This window comes from Gobio gobio, assembly GCF_949357685.1.
Source record: "Gobio gobio genome assembly, chromosome: 14".
In the NCBI taxonomy this organism is placed as follows: domain Eukaryota; kingdom Metazoa; phylum Chordata; class Actinopteri; order Cypriniformes; family Gobionidae; genus Gobio; species Gobio gobio.
The window spans coordinates 25981034-25993352 of NC_137107.1; the positions used below are offsets into that span (position 1 = coordinate 25981034).

Here is a 12319-nt window from a genome sequence, read left to right on the forward strand (position 1 = left end):
GCAAGTCAATTATAATAAAAAAAGCATCAATTAAAAATTCACTTAACCATAATTAGTTTCGCACTTTATTAATCAAAAAACAGCAGCAAATGAGTTTGTGCACTAGGTGGAATGCAATGTATATGTGCATGTCACTGTTGTTCAGATTCAAAAGCTGTGTCTGAGTGCACTAATCACTGACAGAAGGTCAGTGCCTTTTTTTCCTTTCAATATCACCAAGTCTTGTGTGTGAAGGTCCCTTTTGGTATTTCAAACCACGTCAAATTGGTCTTAAGAGTATACACAAACACTGAATTAAAAAGAAAAGATTTAGCGCTGACCCTCTCAAACTTGTTTACATAAAAAAAAAATAAACAGTAAATGACAATCTTAAAAATCAGTTTGGTTTTATCCACCAAATAGCAATGAATATGTTAAATGCTCCGAGTGCAAAGTTTGATTTTAAGAGATACAATAAAATGACGACACCCTTCAATCTGAAGCGCTGCAATTTCACCACCTTTCCGACAGACTTAAGCCAACTTCGATTGATTGACAGAGGTATGTTCTGAGCAGTTCTGGGATGCGCTTTGAAACAAATAGGTACAAGTCAAGGAATTACAAATGCAGGGAAGCGGGTCTGGTGCTCAGACCCGACCTCTATACACAATGCTGGTGTTCACTTTGAGTGTGACATTCAGTGGATTCTAAACCCATAGTTAGTCTTAATGTCAGCGCTAATGCATAAAAGAAAGTTCTGGTCCTCCAATGGTCATGATGATGGATGTCCTGGCAGACCATTAAATGAAGTTCAGTCTTTCCTGTTCCCCTTGTCAGAACAGCTTTATCATGCTCTCTCTTGACTTGCCAACTCCCACCCACTTCACTAAAAAGAGAAAAACATTTCTAATGATCATTTTGTCATTGCTAAGCATGCAAGTAGGATATATTTATTTCTGTTAATGCATATGTAAGTGGCTGAAACATTCTAGATTAATACAAGATATAGAATGTGTATTCTTACCTGGCACCTGCAGGAAATTCTCTATAAAGTGAATGTAAGCTTGTGCCTTTGAGGGCAGCTCGTCAAAACTGCGCACTCCCTCGGTGCTACAACACCAGCCAGGAAACGTCTCATAAGTCACTTGAACCTTTGTGAGGACGTCCATGTTTGCTGAAATATATGATAACCCCTCCATTATCAGAAAAGGTCTATGCTAGGTAAATGATAAATAGTATGGTAATATTGTTATGTGTGTGAATATCATTGTAATGCATGACAAATCTGAAAATGTTTTCAAATAGGTATCTCACCAGGAAAACTAGGAAGAGGCTTTTCATCAACTGAGTAGGCTATGCCAATCTTTATTTCTTCCAATGTGTCAAGAATGTCCAACTTGGTCAGAGCAATGCTGAGAGAAACAGAAGAAAAAGTATTGTTTAATTAAACTGAACAAATCTTAAGTTCAACCTGTGTAATAGCTACAACTTGTATTCAGCAAGGATGTGTTCATTTGATCAAAAGTGCCAGTAAAGACATTTTTAATGTTACAGAAGATTTCAAATAAATGTTCTTTTGACGTTTCTATTCATCAAAGAATCCCGGGTGAAATGTTTCACAGTTTCTACAAAACTAAGCAGCACAGCTGTTTTCAACACTGATAATAAGAAATGTTTCTTGAGCAACAAATCAGCATATTAGAATGATTTCTAAAGGATAATGTGACACTCAAGATTGGATTAATTCAGCTGTGTCACAGGAATAAATTACATTTTAAAAATTATTAAAACAGAAAACCATTATTTTAAATTGTAATATTTCACTACATTACAGTATAATGTATTTTTAAATCAAATAAATAGAGCCTTGGTGAGCAGAAGAGACTTAAAAAAAATATATACTAAAAAGCTTACTGACCCCAAACTTTAGAACGGTAGTGAATGTAAAACACTGAACATCTAAACATAACTCACGCTGAAAAACCATTAACCATGTGGGCATAGCGAACCAAAACCAGGTCCAGCCATCCGCAGCGACGCCGCCTGCCTGTTGTGACGCCAATTTCCCTCCCTCTACTCTGCAGCAGATCACCATTTTCCTAGAAAATAAGAGAATATATACAATTGAAGTACAATACATGTAAAGAAATGTCACAAGTTTTACCTCCTGACTACTCTTCAAAACACACACTTGACATAGACTCACATTATCTTGCTCAGTAGGGAATGCTCCCACTCCCACCCTGGTGGTGTAGGCCTTCACCACTCCATACACACGGCCAACATGAGACGGAGGGACTCCAAGGCCTGTACAAACGCCTCCGACAGTGCAGTTTGACGAGGTCACAAAAGGATAGGTTCCTGAGAGAGAGATGGAAACATCCTATGTTAAAGATACATTTGTATCATTCACACTGTCAAATACAAATTCCACTGTCTTCAAGCTCAAAACATTTTAAAGCACACCAGTGGATCTTCCCATTTATTGCCATTCATACCGAAATCAATATCCAGCAAGGCAGCATTAGCTCCTTCCACCAGAATCTTCTTGCTTGGTCCAGTAAGGGCTTTGTGCATGAAATAAACCCCATCAGTTACTAGAGGACGTAACCTCTCAGCATAACCCTGTGGGTGAAACGGGAAAAAATATTACTGGGCAGGTTCATTATTTAGAAGTTTAACACATCACACTGAGAGATGCCAAGATGCTAATCACCTTCAGTTGCTCCAGCTCAGCATCAATATCAATATTAAGGTTAGGATATGTGGTCTGGAAATGACCAGCCAGCACCCGAAACCTGTGGAGAGATATTTACATATATTTATCTGTCTTCATGCAGTCCTGATTTTCACTGAGAAAGAAAGTCTAACAAAGGCAGATATGAATATTAAGAACAACACACAGCATTCCATGTAATCATTAACAGTTTTCAGATAGAAATGTATCATTATACTCACTTTTCCTCAAACACTGAGAAGTCAGAGACCAGATCACACACTCTCAGTCCATTACGTGCTGCTTTGGAGGAATATGCAGGTCCAATGCCCTTCTTAGTGGTGCCCAAACTGTAAAACAATGGAGGGTTAACTCAATATCAATACGGTAGAAATGCATCTACAAATGTGAGTTGGTATAAGTGCAACAAAAAAAGAAAACCCACTTCTTTCCTGCCTGCTGCTGTCTCAGCTGCTCCTGTATCCCATCAACGGCCTGATGGAAGTTGAACACTAAACAGAAAAGAAGAACAGCTCTAATTCTATGTCATCAATATCAGTTTCTTGGTATTTTTATTTGTCCAAGACAAAAGCTGTTAATAGTCAATGTCATCTGGATTACAGTAAAATTACTCAATGCCTCATGAAGTCAAAACAGAATCGTACCAATATGTGCCCGGTCAGAGATCTTCAGTCTTTCCTCCCATCCTTGAAGTCCTAAATTAAGCAAAGCCAAAAAATGGAGAAAACTCATTCATGGAAAAAAACAACATAATACTTTGCTGGAAAAAATAACAACATACAGATATACATTTTAAATGCTACTAGCTACACATTGCAGAGTTTCTGGATTGACAACCTTATTTAAAGGCAGGATTAAAATCCAAGAATGCAATATTTTGACAGTGACAACCATAGTGAGGGACAAAATATCTGATACGGTATGTCAATAGATCTGTGAATTAAGTCTTGCAAACTAACAGACTTGCCACTTGTTCTATGTAATGCGTGATGCTTTTTGTAAGGAAGACTGCACTTTTTGTATAATTTTCATATTTATATACATCATGCTGTTAGTAGTAGTACCTTTAAGTAAATATGACTTTCCTTTTGTGTTCGTTTAATCTATTCAGATCTTGGTACACACTTTTAGCTACATTGCCCAGCCCTAATATGAAAGCATCTTAATTATATGGTATATACATTAAGCAAATTAGATCACAATTGACCGCTTGTTTAACATTGTTCTGTATTTCACTCCATATACTGATCATTTTACCATTGCCTTTCTGTGAGTTCTTCTCAGCCTCATCAAAAAGTCCTGGCAGGTGTATCACAACACCATTTCCTGTGGGACAGAACAAGAAATGATCTCAACCATCATCACAACATCTGATCCCAAACAATGAAATGAGAATAACACAATGAGAAATGACTGTCAGTTTTAATTGAGTTAAAATACATGAGGAAATTGAAAACTCAGTTAAAAAACAAACAAACTAGGGGGCAGTAAAGCAACATGAGATTCAATAGGAAGGTCAAACAAAACATACCAATAAATGAGATGGCCTTTTTGTTGAGAACGCCACTAGGGAGCAGGTGAAAGTCATACTCGACCGAGTCCACCACCACTGTATGTCCCGCGTTATTTCCTCCCTGATAACACACAATTGATATAAACATGAGCGTAAGTATCGCGATATGATCAAAACTGAGCCGCAGGAAATGTTGCGTCACTTGTCCTGCCGCAAACAAGTGGCGATGGCGATGACGAAAATAAAGGAAACTTTGGCTTCATTTGTGATGTTAGTGATGCGACTCATGAAAGTGGTTGCTTCCGCGTTATCCCCAATTATACTGTGTAATAAACCAAAGCCTCAGAGAACACAGACATGTTTGCCCAAACTCTCGTAAACGTAAAATGATGAGCGATGGGAACGGTTGGATACCCACCTGGCATCTGCATACAATGTCGGCGTCCATTGCCAAGAGGTCGACCACTTTCCCTTTACCCTCATCTCCCCACTGAGCTCCCAACACTACAGTCACTTTATTCTGGGGCTCCCGCAGGATCCGCAGGGAGTCCACACTGTCTCTGGAGCGCTTGAGCACGGGTTCACCGTTAAGCGATGCCGTTTCCTGGCCATTAGACATTGTGCTATCCGCAGCCATGCCGAGAGAGTGTGAAGAACAGTGTGATAGCGGCTACGCTACAACAATATGGTAGCGCACTGAATCGGCCTTCAAAATAAAAGTCCGAGAGCCAAAAAGCAACAAAAGAGTCGGTGGAATTTGCACATACGACATTGAAACCTGCACCGAATAAACACATGCATGCTTGTAAAAAATATCAGAATGAAATACAATGTGAGACATGCTATTTAAATGAAACACAATTAAGTTTATTTTTTCCTCCAAGTTGGTGATATAGGCAATTTTAGACGCGTATCATATCTTGCTTCACAGGCGTATTTTGGCGGGTAGATTTTGTGGGAACATAACTCTTTTTGCTTTTAATACTTTTTTTTCTCTTTTATTGCTTGTAAATATTGTTTGTGTCAATCTTAAGATTGTTAACATTGACATTCCCTTTTGCGGAGGCTCCAATTTTGTTCAACCATAACATCTGTCAACTTCTTTACAATCGAATAAAACTAGTAATCTGAATATTTACTTTAATATAAAAAAATTGTTCGACTCTCCAAACTTATTAATAACAGCCAAACATGTCTGAGCCGCTTATCCCAAACAAGGGTTAAGTGCATTTAAAATTGTAATAATATATCCACTTGAACTATTAAAACATTTTAAGTGATTCAGTTGTTTAAACTATAGTTTAAGTTCTCTTACCAAGAGAAGACATGCATAAACTGGACATACAAAAACATGATATGTTTTGCTTGAGCTTGATAACAGAGGCTACGTCATGAACTGCAAGCAGCTTAAGCTCATTATCTTCTTTTCAGACAACAGCATGTTTCTTTGGAATAAGGGACAGTGTTATCAGTCAAAACCATGGTCCAAACCCCACTCAGAGACTTTTGAAGGAGAGTGTTGGATATCTGTTATGTGTTGTTTGTTTACTGCTTGCGTGTTTGTATGTTGGGAGTTTGTATGTTTGGAGGGCTAATTTACCCAGGTAGTGATGAAGCTGTTGAAGTTCAGTTGCAGTTTAAAATGTTTCAATTAATACAATTAAGTGCAACTTTAATTGAACTTATATATAAATAACTGGTAACCTGATGGTTACAAACCGGGCCTCTAAACCCACAGGTTTGCCTTACCTTTTACTAGTTGCCTAATAAAAATAAAATAAAAACTACCATTATTGTACACTTGAACCAGAAACAGTTTCATGGGAACCCTTTTCTGAGATTTCTGGTTATTTTGTGTATTTATTTTGAACATAGGTGCTTTTTCCTGGACCTCTGACCCAGTTGGCAATTGAGAGCCCAAGAGGACTTTTTCATGATGTTAAAACAGCCTTGAGTAAATACCTATATAGAATACCTACATTATATTAGAATATAGAATAAATTAAAACATTTTAATTAAAAAATCAAATATAAAAACTACCGTTTATATATATATATATATATATATATATATATATATATATATATATATATATATATATATATATATATATATATATATATATATATATATATATATACATTCGTACATATATATGTAAAAAAAGAGTGAATCATGAATAGCTTATTTGCTTATTACCTTTTATTACAATTTAATACTGTGATCTTCGTGACTGAGCAGATTCTCTGTCTTGGAGCAAGTGTGTGAAAGATTTGCGATGGCTGAGGAACCAGGTGGTGGCTCCATTAACAGAGGAGTTCGTTTTTCGAGCGTGCATGATTCCCATGTTGGTGCCATGCATCGGTCCCACTGCTGCCTTCTTCATCTGTAAGTTAAAACAGCAAGACAATAATGTAGAAATATGTTGTCCTTTCAGCAGATGGCGTTGTCGAGCTCTGATAATGAGCAGTGAACGTAAGCTATAGTTGTGTGTACACTTTTAAAAGGTATTGTATAAGTGTTCAGAGATGTTTAGTCAAGTCAAGTCACCTTTATTTATGTAGCGCTATATACAATACAGATTGCTTCAAAGCAGCTTTACAGTGAAAAATGGCAGGAAAATAACTATTCAATGATGCAAACAGAATTAAACTGCTGTAAAGCAGCTCTAAACAGACAATAGTAAACAGTCATTATTCAGTTGAAATCAGTTCAGTGTTGATTCATTTCGGTTCAATAACTGTGTAAAGTACATCAATTATGAAACGAGTTCAATTCAGCTATAAAGCAGCTCTGCAGAAAACAATGATGTTATCATTCAGCTCAGTTGAGTTCTCATCCAATAGTGTCAGTGTGGTCAAATCAGTAATATTGCTGAATATAAAGACATAATATGTAGTGTTTCCACAGTCGCCTATTCAAAACAAAGGCTTGCTTGATGATGCCGAGATTGAGCTGAGAAGTGTATGGGGTAACGCAGCGCTGTTTTATCATTTTAGATACACTTGAGTGTAGTGAAAGTAATGTTATAATGCTACTCTGTGCGTTCGGGCGGCTGCTATGAGACACTTGTTGTACACTGCAGTAAGCTAGATTGATATTAGAATATCATATTAATAAATGCTGGATGGCTTGTGTTGCTAATGGCATGCAATTAATTAAAAAACATATTGTATGAAAATGCTGTATTACTGTACAATGATTCGTTTTCTGTCTATAAATGTATCCAAACAGTTGTTCCCTTGTCTAATAAAACATAATATATTAAAGGGTCTTTGGTGTTACTATGGTTTCTACAAAAAAAATAGAGGGTGAGGCAGGTACGACGTCACTGATAGGCGACACACGGTCCGTGTCCTGGTTAAAATAGCTTATTTCTCTGGATTTAAACATTCTTGGAAACATCTGGGATAATACAAGTCAACAAAATATATAACACTGTTCTAGCAGTTTTTGGTTATTTTAATCCAAGAATCATACATATTGTGCCTTTAAGTGTCTCCAACTAAGCAAGCGGCGACAGTGGCAAGGAACCCAAACTCCATCAGGTGACAGGAATGGAGAGAAAAAAAAACTTTTGGGAAACCAGACTCAGTCAGGGAGCCAGTTCTCCTCTGGCCAACAAACGAACATAGCGTGATTATAATTAAAAACTCAGCGTGACACGCAATGTGGAGTTTAAATTTTCCATTATATGTTCTGACTTTGCTGTGTTTTTTCATAGCCCATTTCCATCATATCATTGAACAGTTTCGCTTTGGACAAGACACTGTTTGAGATTCTAATTTGTGCAGGTAAATGCATTTAAATGACTTACATTTGATTTGAAGACTTCATAACATGTTATCTTTCAGCTTTCCAGTTCACTTATACCTCCATTTTTGGAGCTTACACTGCCTTCATATTCATAAGAACAGGGGAGTATCCGTGATGTGTATAAATACAGTGTCATCTGGTTTGTGTCTCATCTCAGATTTCAATATCTTAAAGGTCCCATGGCATGGCATTTTTCTATTATTTTATAATGTGTCCTGAGGTGTACTTATATTGTTAGTATGACTTTTACATCATAAAATGTCATAATTTAGAAATAAAAGGCATTTTTTCTATACTGCTGTTTGCCCTGTGGCTGAATGCCCTGCTTCAAGAGGCGTGTCTGCTGTGAGACTTCAGTAAAAACGCCCACTGTTGTGATTGGCTGACATCTTTGCACATTTAAATGAGCGGAGGGGGCGTGGTTTAACGAGGTCTACGAGGCACGAGCACGAGCAGTCACGAGCTGCTGCCAGAGAGACGGATGGACCTGAGTTCACTTCATATCAGTTCTCAGCATGTCTGAACTGTTGTAGTTACAGCATATACTTCAGGTTATATATTTCTAGTCGGAGGGACTGTCACTCATGTCAGAAAGTTAGTAACTTTAGTAAATTATGGATCAGCGCTGACTGGAGACGCGAACCGTCTAGAACGATTCAGTCCGATTTGGTGAACTGATTCGGTTCACTAAAAAGAACCGGTTCAAAAGAAAGATCGTTCGCGAACCGGACATCACTAATGTACCAGAGACTGAGCTCAGCGATTGCTAACAAAGTTATTTATAGTAACTACTGAGTTATGAGAGTGCTGTCAGTCAGCGCGAGTTTATTGTGTTTGTATCTGAGAGTTCTGAATAAACACGAGTCCCAGTCACACCGAGTCCGTCTTCATCATTATTACCAACTTTGTAACACATGCAAAGTACAAGTACAGCTGTCGAGATGAACGAGTTAAAAGTAAGTGTTGATAATAGCATTATTTTTAAAATAAAATAAAAGCGTCAGTGACGCGCGTTGAGTACACAGCGCAAACAAAGACACAACAGCAGTAATCGAATGTAATCCAGTTTATTGTGGGGCTAGGCTGGCTAGCCCGAATATGCTCACGCTTACCCCCCTTCTGCTTAATCTCACGCCGCGTTTGGTGCCTCCGCTGTGGGCCAGATGCAGTACTGGGGGTCGGGGATGTTGAAGGCCACCGGCCAGTGCAGCCCGAGCTTCGGCGTGTGTGATGCCGATGTTGAGCAGAAACTCATGACTGTATGCACATTTTAGAACCGATAGACGCGACGAGGACGTACAAAAACACTGACTCACAAGATAGAAAACACGAAAACACCGTTCTGTCTGGAGAGAGAGAAGCCGCATTGTGTGCACGAATAATAAATAATTAGCTACACATCAGAAATCACTGATCACAGATCAGAAGGGACTGAAAAAAGACTTCTGTTTTCATTTGTACATCCAAACACTGAGAAACTGCCAGCGTTCACTCGTTCACAACCCATGATCTCGCGAGCGTTTGCATGGGCGTGCCAGATTCTCTGGGCGGAGGAAAGGGAGGTAACCGTTCCTGCTTGTACGTCAAACCAGGAGACTTCAGGATTGGCTAGTCTGGCCTGTCATTTTCTCAAAGGCAGAGAGAGACAGCCAGAACTCGGGTTTACACCGATCAACATTTCTATCCACTTGGGGACAATATTCAGGCTAGGGGAACTCATATTAATGTTGAAAAACCTCATAAAATGAAAATTTCATGCCATGGGACCTTTAATGACCAGTTCATCTGGTGGGACCTGTGTTGTGCCACTCGTTTTGCAACCGGATGGGTTTTCCTGCCATTGGCTCAGTTTTACTGCACCCACAGAGGCCTGTGATCCTGTTCTCCTACCAGATGGGGGTTCTGCTCTTCCTCATCCTCCTCTTCCCCTTCACAGATCCTGCTTTCTATGGCACGACTGCAGTCTGCTGCTTACACCTCGCTCTGCCTGCACATGACGCATCTTCACGGTGCCTTGGTGGAAATGTACCTGAAAGTCTTACAAAAACATGGGGCAAGAGATCCCTTCCAGAGAGCATGAAAGACAGTAAATGAAGCATATTGCTTTCATGCAAAAGACTCAACATATTCCACACATTCATCAGCCTAGATGCTAAGTTAATGACTGCCGTGTTTCATTTCCTTGCCTTTTTGTGGTAATAGTTTTCAAACTGGAGTGCAGATCAGTGGCTCATTCGAATGTTTTATTATTTCAAGTCTGCCCCATATTTCTCTTTCATTCAATTAAAGTGCAGTTATCAGCTGCCATGTTGTTAAATTAAAACCAGATGTGTATATAGTAGATGAGGTGTCATTCAACATTCAATACAGATCTCAGATGAGCTGCCTTGTGTTGTAAAATCAAGGATATTCATTTATATTAGGTTCCATTATATTTAAACCCTTATACTGAACGGTATCCACCATGTCCCATGATTCTTTGTATGAATTAAACTTCCAGGCAAACAATCAGCTATTGTGAATAAGCTTTCTTCACCTGTTTCATCACCATCTCAAAAGCTCAGATGAGAAGGTTTCATTATAGATGGTTATAAACAGTTAAACTTTTTGTTTATAATTTGATATTATAATATCATGTACACTACCATTCAAATGTTTGGGGTAGGCTACGCTGTTTGGTCCCACTTTATTAGGTATCTTTAACTACTATGTACAAATATTTAAATTAACCAATTGATACAATGCACTTATTATGTACATACATGTTTTCACATACTTATATTATTGTAATCACCTGCATGTAATTACATCTACACTCACCTAAAGGATTATTAGGAACACCATACTAATACTGTGTTTGACCCCCTTTCGCCTTCAGAACTGCCTTAAAGGGTTAGTTCACCCAAAAATGAAAATTCTGTCATTAATTACTCACCCTCACGTCGTTCGAGACCCGTAAGACCTCCGTTCATATTCGGAACACAAATGAAGATATTTTTGTTGAAAGCTGATGGCTGAGAAAGGCCTCCATTGGCATTCAGTACACTTATACTCCCAAGACGGATAAAAGGCACTCAAAACATCGTTACAAAGTCCATCTCACCACAGTGACTCTACAATAATCTTACGATGCGACGACAATAGTTTTTGTGCGCAAAAAAAATCAAAATAACACCTTTTTCCAACTTGTTACTGCCTTCCGTGTGTGCCTCCACGACGCATGCGCGAGAATATGACGCAGATCCGGCGTTCGGACAGATGACCCAGAAGTGATTTGTTTACAATCAGAGGAAGACGCGCGTATCTCAGCTGTTGGATTCTACATTGATCGTGCTTTAGGTCTCGGCGTAGTGCTCAAAATGGGGTTAGAGTGTGCATTTCATGGAATCCCGAGCCCCGGCGCTACGTCATATTCTCGCGCATGCGTCGTGGAGGCACACGCGGAAGACAAGAACAAGCTGGATAAAGGTGTTATTTTGATTTTTTTTTGCGCACAAAAACTATTGTCGTCGCATCGTAAGATTATTGTAGAGTCACTGTGGTGAGATGGACTTTGTAATGACATTTTAAGTGCCTTTTATCGGTCTTGGGAGTATAAGTGTACTGAATGCCAATGGAGGCCTAACTGAAGCCTTTCTCAGCCATCAGCTTTCAACAAAAATATCTTAATTTGTGTTCCGAATATGAACGGAGGTCTTACGGGTCTCGAACGACATAAGGGTGAGTAATTAATGACAGAATTTTCATTTTTGGGTGAACTAACCCTTTAATTCTACGTGGCATTGATTCAACAAGGTGCTGAAAGCATTCTTTAGAAATGTTGGCCCATATTGATAGGATAGCATCTTGCAGTTGATGGAGATTTGTGGGATGCACATCCAGGGCACGAAGCTCCCGTTCCACCACATCCCAAAGATGCTCTATTGGGTTGAGATCTGGTGACTGTGGGGGCCATTTTAGTACAGTGAACTCATTGTCATGTTCAAGAAACCAATTTGAAATGATTCGAGCTTTGTGACATGGTGCATTATCCTGCTGGAAGTAGCCATCAGAGGATGGGTACATGGTGGTCATAAAGGGATGGACATGGTCAGAAACAATGCTCAGGTAGGCCGTGGCATTTAAACGATGCCCAATTGGCACTAAGGGGCCTAAAGTGTGCCAAGAAAACATCCCATACACCATTACACCACCACCACCAGCCTGCACAGTGGTAACAAGGCATGATGGATCCATGTTCTCATTCTGTTTAAGCCAAATTCTGACTCTGCCA

General features: G+C 39.0%; 2 protein-coding genes across 2 annotated transcripts; one reads left to right on the forward strand and one right to left on the reverse strand.

Moving 5' to 3' along the window:
• Positions 1–32: 32 nt before the first annotated feature.
• On the reverse strand, positions 33–4927 carry adssl (adenylosuccinate synthase, like). Its single transcript, XM_079835858.1, has 13 exons — positions 4648–4927; positions 4248–4350; positions 3974–4042; positions 3361–3411; positions 3141–3207; positions 2938–3045; positions 2696–2777; positions 2478–2604; positions 2186–2340; positions 1954–2078; positions 1294–1391; positions 1004–1153; positions 33–865 (listed from the first exon to the last, which is right to left on the reverse strand). Exons 1-13 carry the CDS (start codon positions 4864–4866, stop codon positions 813–815), a joined length of 1407 nt encoding a protein of 468 aa, XP_079691984.1. The 5' UTR covers positions 4867–4927; the 3' UTR covers positions 33–812.
• A 122-nt stretch (positions 4928–5049) lies between these two features.
• On the forward strand, positions 5050–10043 carry LOC307137085 (CAAX prenyl protease 2; the record flags this gene model as incomplete). Its single annotated transcript, XM_079834566.1, is given in 8 exon segments — positions 5050–5061; positions 6105–6183; positions 6469–6618; positions 7955–8000; positions 8002–8024; positions 8085–8147; positions 9827–9997; positions 10000–10043. Coding segments are annotated over 8 exon segments (588 nt in total).
• Between the last annotated feature and the right edge of the window lie 2276 nt (positions 10044–12319).